Source organism: Pristis pectinata, chromosome 2 (genome assembly GCF_009764475.1).
Source record: "Pristis pectinata isolate sPriPec2 chromosome 2, sPriPec2.1.pri, whole genome shotgun sequence".
Taxonomy (NCBI): Eukaryota; Metazoa; Chordata; class Chondrichthyes; order Rhinopristiformes; family Pristidae; genus Pristis; species Pristis pectinata.
In genome coordinates this window covers 38,820,435-38,843,779 of record NC_067406.1, presented here as the reverse complement: position 1 = coordinate 38,843,779, position 23,345 = coordinate 38,820,435, and the positions used below count along the sequence as shown (strand labels likewise).

Below are 23,345 nucleotides of genomic sequence, written 5' to 3'. Positions count from 1 at the left end.
TTCACTATGGGTTATTGCCTTCTGCCATTTCATTTTGGTTGCAAGTTGCTTTAGAGTCGAGGTTTTAATTTGTCCTTAGTTTTTAGTATTATTTTAACTGCTACAGTATGTCTTTACAAGCCAATTATGTTAGTATTTAGTGTGTAATTTTGATAGATAAAAGACACTTCTTGAGTGTAACTAACAGGAATGCAGTGGTGTTTAGCATGCTCATGTCAAGGCTTAGCTGTTGAAGTCATTAAACAAAAAGATGCATATAATGAATTGGCCAGGTTGGCCCAATTTATAATCACATTCCTGTGAAAAGTTATGACAATCTACTCATTCAAAGAATTACCTTTTTTAAAAATCTCTTTATTACATGTTTATGACATACTGTTAAATCAGTATGGGGAAACATTTCCAAAAGCATGGGTGAATCAGCATTTGTCACTTTTTTTCTGCAATTCCAGTTCATAAGTAATTGCTGAATTTTTAGAAAGTGAAGCTTTTCCTCATGTCACCATGGGTCTTTTTCACTTTAATTCCATAACCTGAGGTCCTTGACCCCTCCACCCAACAACTTGCAATATCGAAGTCAGTCATGATTTTGTACACCTCCATTGAAACCTCTCATCCTTTGCTCCAAGGATAAGGCTCGTTTAATCTGAGCTCTTTGCACTGATCACTGACAATTTTCTAGAAGCCACAAGTGAGACATTTTTCATGAATGATGTGCCCTCTAATGTGGTGCTTAGCATGTAACCCTTACCCACTTTTAAGTACCAAATTAATAAACATATTTTTAAAAAAATCCATTAGTTACCCTTTTATTGAAAACATGTCATGTATTGTGCTCTTTAAAAATAGCTGTCTGTGTACTTATTTGTCCGTGTCTGTTCTAACAAGGTAAAATATTCTTACAGTACTTGCAACCTCAAGGAAAATTTTGTGAAACTTTAGAGCAGAGAAGTTAGCATTTGAGAAACCTTTTTATCAGGGTGTACTCTTTCTACGTGGTAATTCCTGATGGGGGTTTTAGAAGTCATTGATGCATGCAAACCTGTGAATCTGCTTGTAACGTTTTGGAGTGTTCTAGGGTTTGGTCCTCACCCTTTGGAACTCCATGCTTTTCTCCCTATTTTACAGTGAAACAATCTTATTAATGATTTTTAAAAAAAAGGTAAGCATGACTCTTTTGGCTAGTACGGTGGGGGGAAGAAGGGGTGGAATGCAGACCATTTCCCACTTTAGTCTTTCCATATTTCTGGAAGATTCATTTCATTCAGCTTACCAGCTTCCAATATTGCCTAAAATCCTTTCATGAGCTAAAGAATTTTGAAACCAAGAGCTTGGGGATTCCCTGTCATCTCTTGAAATACTTCATTTCTTGAGCATCAATGAGAGTCTCTGTGCCTTTAATGGTCTGTCAGATTTCCTAGCTGTTATCTGGACTTCATTTCCAGTTCCTGATCATTTCCCAGGGCGTTGGAGTAAATGTCTGGAGAAGCTGGCCATGCCTTCACTCGGTTGAACTTTTCAAAAAAAACTTTGTTCATGGAATGGAGCAAATGGGTACGGGAGGAAGGAATGAAACAGTTGAGGGTGAGTGGGACTCTGTCCTCTTCACAGCTTGGGAGGAAAAAGTGAAGGCTGGAGTAAAAGTAAAGGAGGTTTAAGTAATAGATGAGTATCATAATGTGTTGGATATTCAATGTGTTCAAACATTGTATGTTCACTGTGTTCAAAAATCAAATAAAAACACTCATCTCCTTAGTTAAAACATGTCCCTCCTCTGCAAGAGCCATTTTTTTATTTTATTCCAGTCATCCACTAGAGGGCATAGATATCAATAGGATCACAATGGGTCCTAACATATGCTGTGACTATTACATATTTTCCCTCAACTTGGATGAAAACATTCATAAAATAATACACTTATGTTGCAAATTGTGACTGCTGTACCCATTGCCTAGGCAATATCAAATACCTGCTTGAAGTTTTTTTTTCTTGCTGAGCAACCTTCTTTGCTCATGGATTCCAGAAGGTAAGGTTCAGCAATTCGTCTCATATCCACAACAAAGTTTGCAACTGTTCCCTCTAATTGCTGACTCACTTGTAATCTTATATTGATGAACTATACAAAGTTCATCTAGGGATAGGCACTCATTAGAAAGAAAATAGAAATAGAAGCAGGAGTTGTCCATTTGGCCCCTTGCGCCTGCTCCACCATTCAGTAAGGTCATGCTCTTCATTTAGTTTAACCAGCTATTCAAATGTCTTGCCTCTTGGTTTGCTGGAGGCTGTAAAGTTTTGTCAGTTTGTATGTTTTGGTAGCTATAGATGACAACAAAATGTGTCATTTCCACTGTGTCATTTGCAGTGATACAGTATTGCAACCTTCCTTGATATTCAATGCATCATTTGATCGAACTCTTGAAAGAATTAAAATACCAGTTGTGGCCCTGATTTTGCTACAGTGAGACTGACGCAAGCACAGAAAAACTAGTCAATGAAGTTGGATGCAGTCTCAGTAAGCCATGCTGGTCTACAGCTCCAGAGAAAGAACCATAAAGTCAGATGAAAGAAGATGCATAGAACAATAGAGCACAGGAACAGGCCTCTCGCCCCACGATGTTTGTGCTAACCATGATGCCATTTAAAACTAATCCCATCTGTTTACACATTATCTATATCCCTCAATTCCCTGCCTGTTCAAGTGCCTCTTAAGCATTGCTATCGTATCTGTTTTTACCATCTCCCCTGGAAGCACGCTCCAGGTATCTACCACTGTGTGTTTCTTTTAAAAAAAAAGAACTTGCCTTGCAAATCTCTTTTAAACTTTTACCCTCTCACATTAAACCTATGTCGGTCTTGACTATCCTGTCCATGCCTCTCATAATTTTATATATTTTTATCAGGTCGCCCCTCAGCCTCTGACGCTCCAGAGAAAACAATGCAAGTTTGGCCAGCCTCTCCTTACAGTTAATCCTTCTCTCTAATCCAGGCAACATCCTGGTGAACCTCTTTTGCACCCTCTCCAAAGCCTCCATACCCTTCCTATAATGCAGTGATCAGAACTGCACACAATCACTCCAAATAAGGCCTAACCAAAGTTTTATAAAGCTGCCACATAATTTCCCAACTTGACCGATAAAGGCAAGTATGCTATACATTTTAGAACGTATGTTTTAGAACAGCACTGGACAGGCCATTCAGCCCACAATGTTGTGCTGATCTTGATGCCAAATTATACTAAATGTCCTCCAGTGTATCATCCATATCCCTCCATAAGGGTGGTTTTCTTTACCACTCTACTTGCATTGCCATTTTCAGGGAGCTATGACTTGCAGCCCAAGATCCCTCTGTACATCAATACTCAAGGATTCTGCCACTTACTTGTATACTTTCCTCTTACATATGACCTCCCAGAGTGCATCACTTGTCTGGATTAAACTGAATCTGCCATTTTACCAACGGATCTATATCCTGCTGTGTCCTTCAACCTTCCTTGCTATCTATAACTCCACTAATTTTCATGTCATCTGCAAACTTACTAATCAGCCCACCTACATTTTCATCCAAATCATTAATATATTTATCACAAACAGAGGTTTCAGCATTGATCCCTGTGAAACCCCACTGGTTGCAGACCTCCAGTCAGAATAATACCCCTCCACCACTACCCTCCGTCTTCTATGGCCAAGCCAATTTTGAATTCAATCTACTAAGTCTCCGTGGGTCCCATGTGCTGTAATGTTCTGGATCACTTACCATGAGGGACCTTATCAAATGTTTTACTGAAGTCCATATATACATCATCCACTGGCCTACCCTCAGCAATCATCTTCGTCCTCAAAAAAAAATTGATCAAGTTTATAAGACATGACCTCTCCCATGCAAAGACATGCTGACAATCCCTAATGTTTATGCTTTCCCAGATGTGAGTAAATCTTATCCCCAAGAAATGTTGATAATTTCCCTACCACTGATGTAAGGCTCACTGGCCTCTAATTTCTTGCTTTGTTCCTATTGTCCTTAAAGAAAGGAAGATCACTGACTATCCTCTGGAACTTCACCTTTGGCTAAAGAAGATACAAAGATCTCAGTGAGGGCCCTAGCAATCTCCTCTCTTGGCTCTCTCAATAACCTGGATAGATTCCATCAGGCCTTGGGGACTTATCGACCTTAATATTTTTCAAGAGACCCAATATCGCTTCCTCCTTCATCTCAACGTGAGCAACGATCTTGAAAAGGTCTTGGTTAGCCTTCATTACTCTTCAATTATCATAAGGGCACTGCTGAATTAATTCAAAGCAACAGTTAAGATATGCAGCTGCTGTTATCAGTAGGATTACAGAACATGGTTCCCACATTGGTCCTAAGCATAAAGCAAGGTTCATAAAAATCTGGGTAGCAAGAAGGGAAAGTATAAGATCAGAGACGTGAAGGGAGCAGGGGAGTGTCAGGGAGCAAAAGTGATTGTGGGAAGAGTCACTTGCAGTCATATTTCCTACAGTCGGGCTCCTTATTCAGTTTGCAGGAAGCAGTGGTCTTGGTGGAAGTTGCTAGGATTTAGGGAGTAGAAGAATGTGAAGTTTCCAGTAAGACTTGAAATGCTGATGGATGTGGTGCAAGAACAATGATACTGGAAGCACTGCAGGGAATTAAAGTAGAAATATACAGTGCCAAAGTAGGCCATTCTGCACTTTCTGTTCTTCCTAGTCAAATTTGCAGTGATTTTAGTTACCCACTTCTCAGCACTTAGTTATGGGTCTTCAAGTGGACATCAGGGTACCTTTATGAAAGTGAAGATGCAGATCTCTTTACCTCTTCAGGCAGCTAGTCTTCAGCCTCACTAGTCCTGTTTAATTTTTAAAAATTCCTCTTTATTGTTTTGGGGTTCTGGATTCATGGTCTGGTATCTTAACCACAGTCTCACCACCGTACAGTTGTTTAAGAAACAAAGTAGGATTAAACTAAGGAATTAGTTTGCACTCTCTGGGTAAATTATTAGGATCCATTTTAAGAGACTGTTCATTTAAAAAAAAGTACAGATTAATCGGAGGCAGTTGATAATGGAATTGTAGGGGGAAGTTTGTGTCTGACTAATTTAACTGAATTCTTTTGAGGTGGTTGATGAAGTATTGTATTGATGTAACTACATGGATTTAAGTAAGGCTTTGTTAAAGATCATATATGGCAGGCTGGTTAAAAAAAGAAAAAGCAATCTGGGGGTGGGGGTGGAGGCAGTGGGAAATTGGATCCAAGATTACCTCAGTGACAGGAAGCAAAGGTTTTTTTTTGTAATTGAAAGTCTTACTGGTAGAGTTCCACAGAGCTTGGATGTAATAGGTATGGTTAACAAGTTTGCAAACGATACAAAACTTGGCTGAAAAGAGCAAACCTGCCCTCCCCCACCCTCACCACATTCTACAGGGGTACCATTGAGTGTCCTGACTAGCTGCATCTCTGCCTGGTACGGCAACTGTAACATCTCTGACCGTAAGTCTTTGCAGAGAATTGCAAGTACAGCGAGAAAGATCATTGGAGTACCTCTTCCCTCCATCTCGGATATTTACAATACACGATGCACACGTAAGTTTATAGAATCATAGATGACCCTTCTCATCCCTCCCATGACCTATTTGTCCCACTGCCGTCTGGCAAGCGGTACCGGAGCATCTGGGCCAGAACTATTAGATTGCACAACAGTATTTTCCCCCAGGCTGTCAGGCTCCTGTATACCCTGGTAGACAAATGCCGCGTCAAAAGCTCTGGTTTGCACAATGGCGTATAAGAACTTTGGCTGCTGCTGAACATGTTTGTACAATGAGTACAACACACTGAGCTTGTATTTCTCTTTGTCCAACTCGGTTTTGCACTAACTCTACACTAAATTTGTATTTTGTATATACTGTTTTTTTTGCACTATTTGTACTTGCACTTTTTTTTGTTTTTGTTTTTTGTTTGTATTTATTGTATGTCTTCTGTTCTATTATGTCCTCTGTTGTATGATCATGTTTTTATAGCATGGATGAATGACAAAGTAACTTGAACTTGAAATTGAACAGTGAGGTGGAAAGATAATAGACTGCAGAAAGATGTAGATGCTCTGGTCAGTTGGGGGAAAAAAATGATGTCGAATTTTACCTTGGGAAGTGCAGGGTAATGCATTTGGAAAGATGCATTAAGTCAAGGAATATATAATGGGAGGATATTAAGTAATGTGAAAGAGCAGAGAAACTTTGGTGCTTAAGGGTACCTGGGCAGACAGGAGGGAGTTTGAAAAGGCATATCAGATGCTTTTCTTAATTAGTCAAGGCACAAAATACAAGGACAGGTTGGTAGTGTAAAACGGTGTAGTTAGGCCACAGCTTGAGCACTGACACCATATTACAGGAACAATATAAAGAGGGTGCAGAGAAAATGTACAAAGGTGTTGCCAGGATTGATAAATTGAAGCTATGAGGAAAGATGGGATAAACTGGGGTTATTTTCTTTGGGACAGAGGAGGTGGGGGGGGGGGAGCTTAATTTGTAAGGTGTCATTTTTAAAATTATTGGGCTGAGATGGATTTTTTTCATTTATTTGCTTCCTGGGCTATAGAGATTGTTGGCAAGGCCAGTATTTATTGCCAGTTTCCCTTGAAAAGTTGTAGTGAGCCACCACTTAAACAGCTGCAGTCCTCCTAGTGCTGTTGTAGGGGTTTCCAGTGTTTAGACCCAGCAACAGTGAAAGAACGATGATGTATTTCCACATCAAGAAGGTGTGTACCTGCTGGCGGTGGTATTCCCATTTATTTTGGTGGGAGAGGGAGGCCTGAGAGGAGCCCTCTGAGTAGCCTAGGCAAATAACCACTGTGCATTTTATCAGTGGTACAACACTGCACTGGCTGTGCGCTGGGGAGGAGGAAATTAATATTTAGAATGGGGATGGGTTGCCAATCAAGTGGGCTGTTTTTTCCTGGATTGTTTTGAGCATCTTGAGAGTTGTTGGCACTACACTCATCCAGGTAAGTGAGGGTATTCTATCGTGTTCCTTACTTGTGTCTAGTAGATGTAGTGAATAAAAACATCTAATTTCTCTTAGCAGATTGGTTCAAAACTAGAGGCCTTAGATGTGAGATAATTGGCTGAAGGATTAGAAGGGAGATTAGGTGAACTCCCTCTTACTAGAGGGTAGTAGGAACTGGAACTCGCTGCAGGAAAAGTGTTAGTAGCAGATACCCATCACATTTAGACAGTGCTTGGATGAGTACTTGGAGTCATGACTTACTGAGCGATGAACCTGTTGCTGGAAGGTAGAATTAGGCTGGGAGCTCTTCTTTGATTGACACAGATATGGGCCATATTTCATATTTTGTATTTTTGTAAGACATAGAACGCCATTCATCCCATTGAGTCTATGCTGGCTCTTGGAACAATCCCACTCTCCACTTATTTCCCTACAACCTATCCTCCATTAGAAAACCACTAACTTCCATTGACTCTTTGATTGCCCAGCTACACTAGGGGTAATTTACAGAAGCTAATTAATCTAGCAATCAAAATGTCTTTGGGATCTGGGTCAAAACTAGAGCTCTCAGAGGAAACCCATGTGATCACTTGGAGAATCCGAGTTCAGGATTGAACCCAAGTCGCTGGAGCTGTGAGGCAGCCGTGCTACTTGCTGCGCCACTCAGCAGCCTTAATTACCTTTTTCTGTGCTGATAGGTTTCCTGTGATTTGTAATGTTGATGCATTTCATTTTGACAATTGACGAAAGCTAATTGGCTATTTCTGAGTCATTCATTGAGATCTGTAGAGGGCAGCAGTCACCATGATTTTCAGTTTTGCACTGAAGAGAAAACTGTTCTTTCATTTATCCATTTTTTTAGCTGGCTTTACAAACATATTTTTTGTGTTTCTGGTACTTCATGTTTCAACATTTTGTTTTCCAGATTAGGCTTGGAGCAAACATTGGTGCTTTGCGTTGTTTGAAACGTTATATCTAGAAGTCTAGGGTAATAGTGGCCGGCTTACTGGTTATTTGTTCCCTTAATTCTTCAATGTACAGCATCAGAGAAGAAATTAGCTCTAATGTTGGTGGGTTAAGTGCTGCTTGGCTAAAGTGTCTGAAGAGATTGGCAGATTATTTTCACAACAGCAATAACCTTTGCTTGATTGAAGAGTTTTGATTGAAGTGATTATTTTCAGGGTCCTTTAGGGACATATAAGTGAGAAGTGTATGCTACAGTGTCCTTGAAATAACATGGCTGTTCAGTTAGAGAAACAATGTATAGGTCTGTACGTTCGACACAAGCTTTGCAAAGAAACTCAAATTGTTTGAGGCCCTGCGGAATTAATAATTGGTTTCAGTTTAGTTCTCATGAGTCAATTTTGACAGCTGACAAATGTCTGACCTTTTAGGTCAAATTATTAGTCTTCTGTCAAAAAGTTCTAAGACTACACTGGTTTGGAAGAAGTGGAATTTACTGTAGAATTTTAGTTTGTGCACAAGAGTTTTGGATAACTTGCAAACCAATAACTTGTTTTTCAGGCTGCTGATTATAGGACATTAAGTCTCATTGGTGCTGATCTCTTTAGCCATATTCCTGATGGGATATGAGAGTTTCCATCTTGACTGAAGGTGAGCACCCCAATTTTGGAGGGTTGCCTCACTTGTATACACCAAGGCAGCTGAAATTGAGTGGCGTTAGTTTTGTGCTTCACTGAACTGTTCATAACCTTCTCGTGCTCAGCTGAAAGGTTAAAAAACAGAATAGATGGGAAAGATATTTAACAGGCAGTTTTTGGATTTCTACAAAAATAAGTGATGCCATCTTTGATCTTTCAAAATTGATTTAACAAATATAGAGAAAATACAGCATAGAAACCAACCATTTAGCCCAACTGTATGAATCTCCTCCCACTCTACTTCATCTGACCTTAACAGCATATCCTCTAATCCTCCTGTATTTATCTAATGTCTTACTAAATAGCGTGTATGTATTTGCCTTGGATGGCTCTGCAGAAATGGAAGTCATTGGTTAGCTGTTTGTAGCTATCTATTTACAACGTTCGTTTATGACGTTCCCTGTGCATATGCCCTTGCTGCATTATAATCATGATTCTTCTCTGCCTCTCTGCATTGTTTGATATGATCTTTTTTGTGCTATCTGTTCTAATTCTTCCTTTCTGTCTCTGTGAGACTGTATTCCCTCTTGGTTTCATTCTAATCAATCTAATTGGAGCCAGAACATTTTCAGCAATGCCATCTCTTCTCACCCCTGCACCAGTACCTTGCTTCCTTATCCAAAAGCTTGATATCAGCTTTCACAATTAAGCCAGTGATAAGCAGCTCCACTTCATGTCTTGGAGTTGTAAATTTGTTTGTCCAAGAGTCAGTTTTGGACAAATAATTTCCTTCATTTAAGTGCTGAGCTGAGGAGTTGTGGTCTTTTGTTCCTGCCACAGAATCAATACCTGCACCATTTCCTCTAAGATTGCTGTTTTGAATTGAGTTGGACAGTTTTTAATCTTGGCATTCTTTTCAATCAAGTCCATATTCTTCTCATTGCAAAGGCCATCAATTTGCAGCTTTATGACATTTTTAACTTCTGACTCAATCCAAGCCGACATTCATAAACTCTCATTCATTGCCTCTGTTGCCTTTGGATAAAACTATTCCAATGCTCTGCTAGCTGGCCTGCTATTTTTCACCCTCTATAAACTTCAGCTCACCAGCATCTATTCTGCATGTATCCGATTTCCACACCAGACATACTTGCCCATCGTACCTTTTGTCTATTGACTAAAGTTGGCCTACAAACCTTCAAGAACATCTTTCCCATTGAGCCCTAAAGTTCTCAGCCCTTTATGCTGTCCTTTGTTTAGGTATGCTTTTTTTTGTACAATCTCCACATTTATGTACCAGAGCCAAAAGTTATTTAGTCCCCATGGTCTGGATTCCTTTAGCTAACTCCTTCCACTAAGTTGTAAGAGTCTTGTTAAACTACCTGTGGACCAAATTTATTGTTATCCTCCTTTGGATCGATGACCATATTGCTGTTTTTGCATCTCTGTGGTAATGATATATATAAACACAAGCTGCTGATTTAATATTCTACTACTACTACTGCATCTTGCCGTTTCCAATAGTTAGAGAAAATGTTGGCAGTGTACCCTATAGCTCAAGCAATGCCACTTTGTAAGCAGTTGGTAGGACACATGTAAAAATACCATATTTAATCTCCCCTTTCATATATTCTATCACAAGCTATTCAGTTTCCTCTTTGAAAGCAACCTAGATTCAGGGGTTAGGCAATGCTTAATTAGTAATCAGCTGACAGATGTTTTTCTTAAAATATCATGCTGAGTGTGTTATTGTATTCCTCAGGACCATCATGTAGTGGTTAAAAATTATGGAGATAATTGTATATTATATTGTACCATTTATGATATTAAAAAATTCCTTTATAAAGTTGCCTATTAAGTCTCAGATTAAAGGGATATGGGGATGATGGTGCAAGGTCAAAGGGGGTGGCAGTGGGACACTTTTAAAGGAAGGACTCTGAAACTCTGAAGCAGCTGAAGATGTTTGGCTTTAGGAACTTCTCTTGCAATCATGTTCTGGAACTGTGGTAGTTGGCCTCTGTCAACTGCAATCACCTTTCTTTATTCTGTGCATGACTCTGGCCAGAATAGAATTTTTCCTCAGAGTCTTATTGATTTCTCATTTACTAGGGCTCTTTGATGCCATGCTTGGTCAAATTCTTCCTTTTTGTTAAGAACAGTCCCTTTCACTTACCTTGGAAATTGTTTCTCTTGCCCATGTTTGTACCATTTCTGTCATGAGATCTGGAGCTGGGTGGTTCTGCTGGAACTCAACAAAGAGCCCGTGAGAAAGTGCTGCTGACAACATCATTGTGTTGATGAATGAAATCAAGATTGATGGGCCTGTAGTTGGTCAGAATGTTTTTATCTTGGCTTTGTGGACTGTACCTATGTGGGTAATTTTCCACTCTATTGGGTAGATGAGAGTATTGCAGCTCAGCTAAGGTTGTGACTATTATTGGAGCACAACTGTCAGCACTACAGCCACCACTTTGGAGTCCATTGTATTAAGTCCGTTTGATCATTTCTTGACGTGAATAGAGGGCTAGGGGCCAAATGTGGGCAGATGGGATTAGCTCGCTGGGCAACTAGTCAGCATGGACAAGTTGGGCTGAAGCGCCTGTTTCCGTGTTGTTTGACTCTGCTTCTATGAAATCGTGTGGAGAGTTAAATTGACTAAGTGATGGCTTTATTGATTGAATGCAAAATCTCAATTAGCCATGGTAGGTTTTGAATGCCCATCTCTAGGTTATTAGTCCAGATGCCTAGATTAATCACCTAGTTACATAAATGCTATTTAAAAGCATCCTGAGTATTTTGATGTACATTGGTTACCACCTTTGCCCTCCATGCAAACACATTCATTATGTAAATGAACTAGGGCATGAATTCTGATCTGCTGCCATTGTTAAAACTTGAGTCAGTAGAATTCATTACTTTTGTAGCCTAGTTCATCCTTGTTCTATTGGTGCTATCCCAGGGAGCCACAAGCTATTGTATTTGCAGTTTTAATCAAAATGTGAAATAATGCAACATTCATCTTTTTCCTGGTGGTCAGTAAATTTTTTTTCATTTTAATCTCATCATGTCTTGGAAGTGAAGTATAGAAGAAATTATGTGTTTTAAGTCAGTATAAAATTCCTTGTATTCATAATTTGTTCATTTGGCAAGCTGTAATATAATTTGCAAAACCATTTAATGATGGATAAAGCATCTGCCCTTTAAGAGCTTCTTTTTGGTTTCAAGAGGAAAATTGTTTCTCTGTAATGTTTCATCATTGAAATTGTATTGAGTAAAATTTTTATTGCTTTATTTTCCCTCTCTATTATGTTATTTTCTTTGACTTGCATTATACCCTTGCAGTGGCAGTATAAAAAATGCCAAGAACTATTGAGTGTTTACCAGAATTATCTGTCTGAACAGAAAGAGAAACTGAATCAATCACTGCACGAATGCAACAATGGTAAACTGGAGGTAGGTCGCAAATTTTCCAATTCAGTGCGATGGAAATTTTGTGGGCAATAGAGAGAATAAAGGTACAGATGTGACCGAAGTACAAGTAAGCAAAGAGGGGTGTTGCCTTTTTGATAAGGGAGGACATAACAGCAATGCTTAGAGACGATGTTCTTGGGGGATTGTCCAGTGAGGTGAAATGGGTAGAATTTAGAAACAGGAAGGGCAGGATTACTCTAGTGGGGCTGTATTATAGACCCTCAATAGTCGTCAGGAACTTGAGCAAGTGTGTAGAGAAATTGATCATAGTTGTAAGAATAATAGGGTTGTATTAGTGAGAGATTTTAATTTCTCTAGTATTGACTGGACCACTCAGAGTGTTAAGGGCTAGGATGGGGTGGAATTTGGAAAATGTACCCAGGAAGGTTTCCTGACTCAATATACGGAGGGCTCTACTTGGGAGGGTGCAATACTGGTCCTCCTCTTAGCAAATGAGGTAGGGAAACTAACTGAAGTGGCATTCAGGGGGCACTTTGGCTCTAATGATCATAATTCCATTAGTTTTAAGATAACGATGGAAAAAGGATAGGACAGGCCCACAGGTTAGGGTCCTAAACTGGAGCAGGGCTAATTTTGGGGGAATTGGGCAGGATCTAGCAGAGGTCGATTGGCAGAGCCTGTTTGAAGGGAAAGGAACGTATGGCAAGTGGGAGGCTTTTAAGAGTGTGATATCAAGAGTCCAGGGGCAGCATCTTCCTGTTAGGGTGAAGGGTAAACATGGCGAGTTTAGGGAACACTGGCTGATGAGAGATATTGAGGCTCTGGAAAAGAAAAAGAAGGAAGCATACATTGGGTTTAGGAGGTCAGGGATGAGTAAATCCCTTGATGACTATAAAAAAGATTAAGAATACTCTTAAGAGGGAAACCGGGAGGGCAAAGTGATGGGTATGAGATGGATCTGGCAGGCAAGGTTAAGGGAAATACTGAGAGGTTCTGTTATCTATTATTAAGAGTAAAAGGGTGGCTAAGGCAAGAGTGAGTCCCCTTAGAGATCAGCAGGGCCGCCTACGTCTCAAGCACGGGATGGGTGGGATTGTTAATGAATATTTTTCCTTGGTGTTTACTGAGGAGAAAATCATGATTGCTGAAGAGTTGAGGGAAACAAGTGGAAATGTTTTGGAGAACATTCATGTTACCAGGGAGAAGGTATTTGCAGCCTTAAAGCGCATTAAGGTGGATAAATCCTCAGGGCCTGACTTTGTCGGAGGCTAGAGAGGAAATTACAGAGGCCTTTGTGGAGACATTTGTTTCATCGTTAGCTACAGGTGAAGTTCCTGAAGACTGGAAGGTGGCTAATGTCGTTCCGTTGTTTAAGAAGGATAGCAAGGACAATCCAAGGAACTACAGGTCGGTCAGCCTGACATCAGTGATAGGGAAGTCACTGGAGGGAATTCTGTGGGACAGGATCTACCAGCATTTGGATAGACAATCTGATTAGGAGGAGTCAGCATAGTTTTGGGTGTGGGAAGTTGCGTTTGATGAATCTTTTAGAGTTTTATGAAGAGGTAACCAAAAGGGTAGATGAGGGTAGGGCAGTGGATGTCTATTTAGACTTTAGCAAGGCCTTTGAGGTCTCAGATGGCAGGCTAGTCTGGAACGTTAGGTCCCATGGAATCTAGGGAGAGCTGGTTAAGTGGATTCAAAATTGGCTCAGAGGTAGGAAGCAGAGGGTGGTGGTTGAAGGTTGTTGGCCTTCATCAGTTAGGGCATTGAGTATAGGAGTTAGGACATTATGTTGCAATTGTATAAGCCGTTGGTGAGACCGCATTTGGAGTACTGTGTACAGTTTTGGTCACCCTGTTATAGGAAAGACGTAGTTAAACTGGAAAGAATGCAGAAAAGATTTACGAGGATGTTACCAGGACTAGGGGGCCTGAGTTATAGGGAGAGGTTGGCCTGGCTAGGTCTTTATTCCTTGGAATGTAGGAGAATGAGGGGCGATCTTATAGAAGTGTTTAAAATTGAGAGGCACATATAAGGTGGATAGTAACAGTCTTTTCCCCATGGCAGGGGAGCCCAAAACTAGGTGGCATAGGTTTAGAGTGAGAGGGGAAAGATTTTAAAAGGGACCTGAGGGGCAATTTCTTCCACGCAGAGGGTGGTGAATATATGAAATGAGCTGCCAGAGGAAGTGGTTGAGGCAGGTATAATAGTATCATTTAGGAAGAACTTGGATAGGTACATGGGGGGCGGGGCTTAAAGGGATATGGGCCAAACACAGGAAACTGGGACTAGCTAAGTGGGTACTGTGGTCGGCATCTACTGGTTGGGCTGAAGGGGCCTATATTGGTGCTGTATTGCTCTATGACTCTAAGTGTGAATTGAGGTGTTATTTAAACATTGCCACCTGCAGAAGATAAACTTGGATTAAATTTTTGTTATGTGGGTGAGCATTCTGCTTGAACACTTATTGGAGTGAACTGAGAATGGTGAAATGCTACACTAAACAGTCATAGGCTGAGAAAATATGGGAAGTGCTATTGCAGGCAGTGCTCGATCTAGCAATCAACTTGGTTGCACAACTTGCAATTCCAGGAGGTTCAGAGAGAATAAATGGTCTTCTATTGTTAACAAAAAACATCATCCTCATTCCTGTTGGTAAAATAGAATTGATATCTGAATTCTTGTTTGTAAATGTAACTGCAGCTAACATAATGAATAATTCACATAAGATTTCATGACTTTGATGTAGAAAGTGTGGTGCACAGTTTTGCCTGTACCAGAAATGGCAGAAGAATTTTTTTTGAAGGATGCTAAGATTCCAGAAATGTGCAGTGTGTTAGAGAAAGCTACATTCGTGTTTTAGTGTGCTTTGTTAAATTTGCACTACACTTTAAGGCTGCAAGACTTTTGTGTGCCATGTCAAATGATTTAAGTTTAATTGCATTTCCCTAACCATTGAACATGTTGATATATTTTTGAGAAAAATCATTCTGCCACAGGGCAAATATATTACTCGTCCTAATATTGTGATGTGCTGCAAAGTAGAGAGCCTGGTACATGTTGTTTGTTTTGTTATTTATTCTTTGTTTGAGATGTGGGTGTCACTTGTAAGGCTGCATAATTGCCCATCCCTATATGCTAGATAAAGTAGTAGTGAGGACTTTGAATCACCACAGTCCTTCTGTTAAGGTACGCTTACAATGCTGTTGGGCGGGGTGTTCATAGCCATGTATTTTCAGGACAGGATTATGTGCACCTTGGAAGGGAATGTGGAGGTGATGGTTTTCCTGTGTGCCTGCTGCTCTTGTCTTCCTTGGTGTTAGAATCATGGGTTTGGGAGGTACTGGAGCTGTCAGTAAAATTCATAATATTCCTTCAGTTGAATTCTAAAGCAATTTGTAAATAAAATTCGGCTACAATATGAGAGCTATGAGTACAGGTTTCCAGTCACATTTTCAAAAGCAGGGGAATAGAATAAGTTTGTGCTGGTTTATCCCATCAGCAAATGGAGGAACAGGGAATTTGCAGGCTGCTCATTTCTTTTTATAAATTTTTCAGAAGTAAAATTAAAAAAAAATCTGTTTACTAAATCAAATAAGGACTTCAGTTTTAATATAACACATAGAAAATTCTATGTGTAATGAATTTAAGAGGAATTGACTAGGTGGTAGGAAATAGTTTGGTCTCAAGAAAATATAGAAAACAGGAGCACGATTGAGCCATTTGGCCTTCTTGGTTTGTTCCACCATTTAACGTGTTCATAGACAGTCATCTACTTCAGTATCTCATATCCCTTGATCATCTGAGCATTAAGAATATACTTGCCTCCTTCCTCAATATGTTTAATGATGGCTCCACTAGCTTCTGTGGTAGAGAATTTCACAGGTTTACCACTCCCTGGGTGAAGAAATTTCTCCTGATGGCCTGAATGGCATATCCCACATCCTGAGGCAGTTATCACTGGTTCTGGGCTCTCCAGCTATTGGGAACATCCTCCCTGTATCTAGACTATCTAGTCCAGTTAGAATTATATACCTGTCTCCTAAGATCCCCTTCTTGTTCTTCTGAACTCCAATGAATATAATTAACTCAATCACTTCTCATACATCAGTCCTGCCATCTTAGGAATCGGTTTACTGAACCTTTGTTAAACTCCCTCCATTTCAAGACATCCTTCTTCAATTAAGGAGACCAAAACTGTAAACACAACTCCGGATGGAGTTTGCCAATGCCTTGTACAGCTGCAGCGAGACATTCTTGCTCCTCTACTCAAAGCCTTTAACAATAAAGGACAACTTACAGTTTGCCTTCCTAATTGCCTACCGCACCCAAATTGCTTTCAGCGACTAATGTACAAGGACATTCGTTGCATTACTTCTCACTGTTCAGGTACTAGCATGTCATCCAGTTTTTAGAACCAAAATGGATAACCTCATTCTCTTTCCTTTCCTCTCGAATCGGGCAGAAGATACAAAAAGCCCGAAAGCACGTACCACCAGCCTCAAGGACAGCTTCTATCCTGCTGTTATAAGACTATTGAACAGTTCCCTAGTATGATAAGATGGGCTCTTGACCTCACAATCTACCTTGTTATGACCTTGCACCTTATTGTCTACCTGCGCTGCACTTTCTCTGGAGCTGTTACACTTTATTCTGCATTCTGTATTTTACCCTGTACTACCTCAATGCATGGTGTAATGAATTGATCTGTATAACACTGCCTGCCATGTGAGAAAAGTTTTGTTTATTACTCTTGTTTTTCCTGTCTGTCATCCAAAGGGGTTATGCCAAATTGTGTAAGATACTGAATGGACAGTATAGCAAAAGTATTAAAACCATTGACTTAATATTAAAGTAAGTTTGCCAAAGGGAAATTTTGGGTTGTTGCCCCAAATTCTTTTTTCACACATGAGATGGACTTCTGTGTGAGATGTTATAAAACTTGAGAACCATTTAAGTAATTTGGTAAAATTAAAATATGTTTTGGGGCATTTGGTGTTATAGAGAAAGACTAAGGAAAAATGAGCAGTCTTTCTGTAAGTTTGTGATTTCCAGATACTTTATATTTTCTGTATTTCTAGTGTTCCGTCTCTTTGCCTTGTGAAACATTACAAGTTTGTGTATTTTTTGATTTGGTTTTTAAAAACGTGCAGGTCATTGATACAACTATTTTAATATATGTTGTATTATGCAAATCCATCCTTCACTGTTGCCTTTTGGAATTTCAGTAATCCAATTTGAAAGTATGCTAGAGAAATAAATATTTTTTTTCATATCACTGAGAAAAGTACTTAAATCAATAACTTGAGAGCATGCAGCTTGTTGGTGATTTGAGTTTGTGGGTTTCTGTCTGGTACCAGGGAATGCTATATTATCTGAGGTTTCATTAGAATAGCCTGATGATTCAGGTATATGGCAAAAACTCCATGGAAATACTTGGAACAAGGAATTAAACTAGAGTCTTGGCCAACGTCTTTCTCTCAGCCAATATCCATTTGATCACTTATTACATTTGTGGTGTGTTTGGTACAGAACGGCTGTTGTGTTGTCTGTGTAATTCACAGTGCCTCTAAAGTAATTAATTCCACAAAGTGCTTTGATACATTTAGAATTGGTTGGGGAGATAGCATGATATAATTGTTTGGCAGGAATTTGAAATGTTAGTTTTGGAATTTTGGTGGATCAGTGCTTTGTACTTTGGTAGGCTGGTTCCTGCCATTAAATTCTAAAATAAGTATAGTTGGATTGGTTAAGTTTATAAGGACTTGCATTTATAATTTCATTGTGGTATTCTTCGTTTTATTTCTAATTTTAGCTGATTAGTTCTTGGATGTGTGTATAAAGAATAACATTACTCAAATCTGTTCTTATTATTTAATTACAAATTTTAAAAGTACATAAAATACATAAAGTTAAAGTTGTATTCATAGAGTGCGATTCCTGTTTCTTTTGGTACATTCCAAAATATTTTAAGACGATGAATTATTATTGAAGCATAAGATAATATCAAGGGATCTTTTACATCAACCTGAGAGACAGCTTTGTTTTAACTACAACTCTGACAGTCCAGCACTCCATCAGTACTGCACTGAGATACAAGTCCAGAATTTTGTGCTCAAGCCTTTGGAGTGGGACATAAATCAACAACCACCTGATTTAGAGGTAAGAATACTACCAACTGAAGTACTACTTTATGCAGTGACCTGGGAAATCGGCATGCTGAATCTTTGTCAGGTTGGAGCTGGAGCAAGTTCAGTGAATATTAGAGAAAAGTGGTTGTGAAGGAGAAAGGCAAGTGGCAGGTAACTTTGTTTTTAAAATGTTTAATACTTTTTAGGAAAAACAGCATCATTAATGTTAAGTTTGGGTATTCCTGTATGTCTGTGAGCATCAGAGATATTCATAATTCTTTGACACTTTTGACAGTTGGTAAGTCTCGTGTGTGGTTTAACTAACTGCCCATGCCTTTCTGTGGGTAGTGCTTGCCATTCACAATGGGAAGGCCCTACCTTATGAGCTAGGCAGGGGATCAGTGTGTGTGGGTAGCTAGCTAGATCTTAGAAATTCCAGTGTGTTTTTTTTTACATAGACACATTTCAAATCTGGAAGTCCGACCATTTATAACAATTATTTTTAACATTATTATCTGGATGATGATAAGTCATCTTTTACTTGAAAGAATTCAGAATTTTTAAATATAAAAATAAAAGCCGGCGTTGAATAAGTACAAGCTGAATTTGACAAAATCTTCCCTTATCCTGTAGCTATTGTGTTTTAATTGTGAGGAGATTTTAAAATAAAGCTATTGTACTGGTTCTGTGTATTTTGGCAAGTTGATTTGTATTAAGATGATCTATTAGCTATATAAAACGTCTCTTGTTATTTAGTACTGAACTAGTCACACCTTTTTGTATGTGGTCGGAATGTGCTTATTTTTGAGATATAGCAAAGTTGCAAGTTACTCTTCATTCATGTTTTTTTTAAATCCTGAAATGTTAGTTAACTAGCATCATATTTTTAATTGGAAAAGGAGGTTGCTTTGGATTTGAAAACCAAAGGGCTGTAACATAAATTGTTGACCAAGTGGAATTTAATGTTAATCTAGTTTATAAAGCTTACAACAAAAGAAAAATAAATCCATATCTTTTCATTAGATTTGCACTCCATATAGTCCAGGTAAGGATAAATGATGGGTTTAGTTTATCTTGTAGCGATTAAAGATGTGGACGTCATGTACTGAAGGTGATTTCTTTCATTATATTAATTGCATTTCTTATATTGATAACCATATTCAATATAAATATAAAAGCTCATCATTATTACTCAGATGAGGTTCTTGAATAGCTATGGATATAATAATCTCAGTAATACCGAGCAATAATTTTGTGTGATTCAAACTTCGTGTTGCATTTAATCTTTTTACAGTAGGAATAAACTATTATAAAACTGATATAAGGTCACAATCCTATTGGAGAGGGAAACTGTCCACGACAGTTTCCCTTGACACCTTGAATCTGAATTAAATACCTTCAGCTTCCTAAGTAATGAGATTCAATGATTCTTAATGGTACCAAAACTGGTTGCATGGGTATTTAATATTTTTATTGCCTTTGTGTAGCGGCTGCTACCGTGATGTGAAAGCAAGACACTAGTTGGTGGGCTGCAGAACAAAAACTGATTTATTTTCCCGCCTTGCGTGGGCCTTTTAAGAGGAACGGTTCCCACCCACCAAAAACGGAAATGACGTTTCTGATGTGGTAAATGCGGGCTCGCTCTTAACTTTTAAGAGTAAATTGGATAGATACATGGACGAGAGAGGTCTGGAGGGACATGGGCTGGGGGCAGGTAAATGGGACTAGCAGAATAATGTTTTGGCACAGACTAGAAGGGCCAAATGGCCTGTTTTCTGTGCTGTAGTTTTCTATGGTTCTATGACGTATGCGCTATGTCATCAAACTTTTCCTGCAAGCGGGTTCTCCCTGTCGCTTAGGGAAGACGAAGGCCCAACACCATCTTGGGCCTTGCCTTGCTGCTCCGACACGTGCGACCCGATCGCCGAGCCGGTTTGCTTGCTTGGATGGTGAGTCGCTACCACCCCCCCCCCCCCCCCACCCCAAGAACCGGCGATATGGTCCCCAAGGTTCGCAGGCTGTGCTAGCTGTTGCTCAGGAGGTTGGCCACTGCATCACGGTGTTGGGACCTCGACCGGTTGTTGTAGATCTAAATGGGCCAGTTTGAGGCGGTCCATTGTGAAGACCTCTTCCTTGTCCCCAATGTCCAAAATAAAGGTGGACCCATTATTCCTGATGACCTGGAACAGTCCCTCATATGGTTGTTGCAACGGTGCCCGGGGTGTGCCCCTGCGAACGAAAATGAATTTACAGTCTCGTAGTTCCTTGGGCTCACAGGATGGGGCTTGACCATGCCGTGAAGTGGGAATCGGTGCCAAGCTGCTGAGCCTCTCGCGCAGTCTTTCCAGGACTGCGGTGGGTTGTTCCTCTTGGCTCCGAAGGGCAGGTATGAAATCCCCGGGGACGACCAGGGGTGCACCGTACACGAGTTCAGCTGACGAAGCATGGAGATCTTCCTTGGGGGCAGTGCATATGCCGAGCAGGACCCAAGGCAGTTCGTCGACCCAGTTAGGACCTTTCAGGCGGACCACCAGGGCTGATTTCAGATGGCGGTGGAAATGTTCCACCAACCCGTTTGATTGAGGGTGGTAGGCCGTGGTGGTGTGCAGCTGCATCCCTAGCATGTTCGCTAATGCAGACCAGAGGCTGGAGGTAAATTGGGTGCTGCTGTCTGAAGTGATGTGGGCCGGAACACCAAAATGTGAGATCCAAGTTGTGAGTAGCGCCCGAGCGCAGGAATCAGTCGTGATGTCGGATAGAGGGGTTGCCTCTGGCCACCTTGTGAACCGGTCCACGATGGTAAGGAGGTACTGGGCTCCTCTTGAAACTGACAGAGGGCCAATGAGGTCGATGTGGATGTGGTCGAACCTTCTACGGGTAGGCTCGAACTGCTGTGGCGGGACATTGGTGTGTCGTTGGATTTTTGATGTCTGGCAGTGCGGACAAGTCCTGTCCCACTCACTGACCTGTTTGCACAGGCCATGCCAGACGAACTTGCTGGCGACCAGTCGAACAGTTGATCTGATGGACGGGTGCGCCAACCCGCGTACCGAGTCGAAAATGCGTTTTCGCCAGGCTGCAGGAACTATAGGGCGGGGTTGACCTGTTGCAATGTCGCAAAGGAGGATCTGTTGACCTGGACCAACGAAGAAATCTTGGAGCTGCAGGCCCGAGACTACGGTTCTGTAGCTGGGCAGCTTGTCGTCGGCTTGCCGTGCGTCAGCCAGGGCCATGTAGTCAACACCCAGGGACAGGCTGTGGATGGTCGGTCTGGAAAGTGCATCAGGAACAACATTGTCCTTTCCGGAGACATGTTGGATATCCGTTGTGAATTCGGAAATGTAGGACAAATGTCGCTGCTGACGAGCTGACCAGGGATTGGAGACCTTGGAGAAGGCGAAGGACAAAGGCTTATGGTCGGTGAAAAGCCTGCCTTCTAAGAAGTACCAGAAATGCTGGACCGCCAGGCACAGCGCTAGAAGTTCCCCATCAAAAGTGCTGTATTTCAGTTCGGGTGCTCTAAGGTGCCTGCTGAAAAATGCCAAGGGTTGCCAACGGCCTTTGATTAGTTGTTCCAGTACTCCACCAACTGCGGTGTTGGATGCATCCACCGTGAGAACGGTTGGGTCGTCTGTCCTAGGGTGTACCAGCATCGCAGCATCTGCCAGGGTGTCTTTGGCCTTAACGAAGGCAGCCGCAGCCTCGTCGTTCCAGGAGATGTCCTTGCCTTTGCCAGACATCAGCGAGAACAAAGGGTGCGTGATACGGGCTGCTACAGGGATGAACCGATGGTAAAAGTTGACCATCCCCAGGAATTCCTGCAGGCCTTTGACCATGTTGGGATGGGCAAAATGGCAGATAGCGTCTACCTTGGCGGGTAGGGGTGTTGCTCCTTTGCTGGTGATTCTCTGGCCGAGGAAATCAATAGAGTGAAGTCTGAATTGGCACTTGGCCGGGTTGATAGTGAGGCCGAAATCACGGAGACGGGAGTACAGTTGGTGGAGGTGGGAAAGGTGTTCTTGGTGGTCACGGCTGGCGATTAGTATGTCATCTAAGTAAATGAACACGAAGTCCAGGTCTCGGCCTACTGCATCCATCAGCCGCTGGAAAGTCTGCGCGGTGTTCTTAAGGCTGGACGGCATTCGAAGAGGCCGAATGGAGTGATAAGCACAGTTTTGGGGATGTCATCAGGGTGGACTGGGATTTGGTGGTATCCCCGGAGAAGATGTGGGCCCCGTGTAGGTTCGCCGCAAAGTCCTGGATGTGAGGGATGGGATAGCGGTCCGGGGTGATGGCGTCATTCAGCCTGCGGTAGTCGCCGCAGGGCCTCCACCCGCTGGTGGCTTTTGGGACCATGTGCAGGGGGGAGGCCCAGGGGCTGTCTGACCTGCGAACGATCCCCAGCTCCTCCATGCGGCGGAACTCTTCCTTTGCCAGGCAGAGCTTGTCTGGAGGTCGTCGTCGTGCTCGGGCATGAAGGGGTGGCCCTGTGGTAATGATGTGGTGCTGCGTCTCGTGTTTGGGCATCGAATTTGTAAACTGAGGTGCCAAAACCGATGGGAACTCAACTAGGAGCTTGGTGAACTCGTTTCCAGACAGGGAAACGGAGTCCAGGTGCGGGGCTAGTAGGCTGGCTTCTCCCAGGGGGTAGGTTTGGAAAGTTCTGGAGTGGACTAGCCGCTTCCCTTGCAGGTTGACTAACAGGCTGTGGGCCCGAAGGAAATCGGCTCCCAGGAGTGGCCGGGCGACGGGGGCAAGAGTAAAGTTCCAGGTAAAACTGCTGTCGCCGAATTGTAATTGAACTGTATGGGTACCGAAAGTCCATATCGTTGTGCCGTTTGCGGCATTGAGTACAGGACCTTGTTGCCTGTTACGAGTGTCGCGGCCAGTCGGGGGCAAAATACTGACCTCTGCTCCAGTATCGATGAGGAAACGACGCCCGGACTGCTTGTTCCGAACGAATAGGAGGCTGTGTTGGCGGCCAGCCGTCGTAGCCGTCAGCGGCGGCTGGCCCTGGCGTTTCCCTGAAACTTTCAGGGTGGGCGGCATCGACGGGCCTCCGCGCTCCACCTCTGATAGTAGAAACACAGCTGGTTGCCAGTGTCGTCGTCTGTGTTTCTGGGGTGTGATCGCTCGGTTGCTGGGACTGGTTTAGGTAGGTGTTGGGCTTGTGGCCTGGCGA

At 41.7% G+C, this 23,345-nt stretch overlaps 1 protein-coding gene across 2 annotated transcripts in view; it reads left to right on the top strand.

The window, feature by feature from the left end:
* Positions 1–23,345, top strand: part of kiaa1328 (KIAA1328 ortholog) — a 138,338-nt gene that overhangs the window by 35,352 nt on the left and 79,641 nt on the right. For both annotated transcript variants that reach the window (XM_052044007.1, XM_052044009.1), the window contains exon 6: positions 11,932–12,050. In XM_052044007.1, the coding sequence (XP_051899967.1) occupies positions 11,932–12,050 (119 nt within the window). The remainder of the gene's footprint in view (positions 1–11,931; positions 12,051–23,345) is intronic.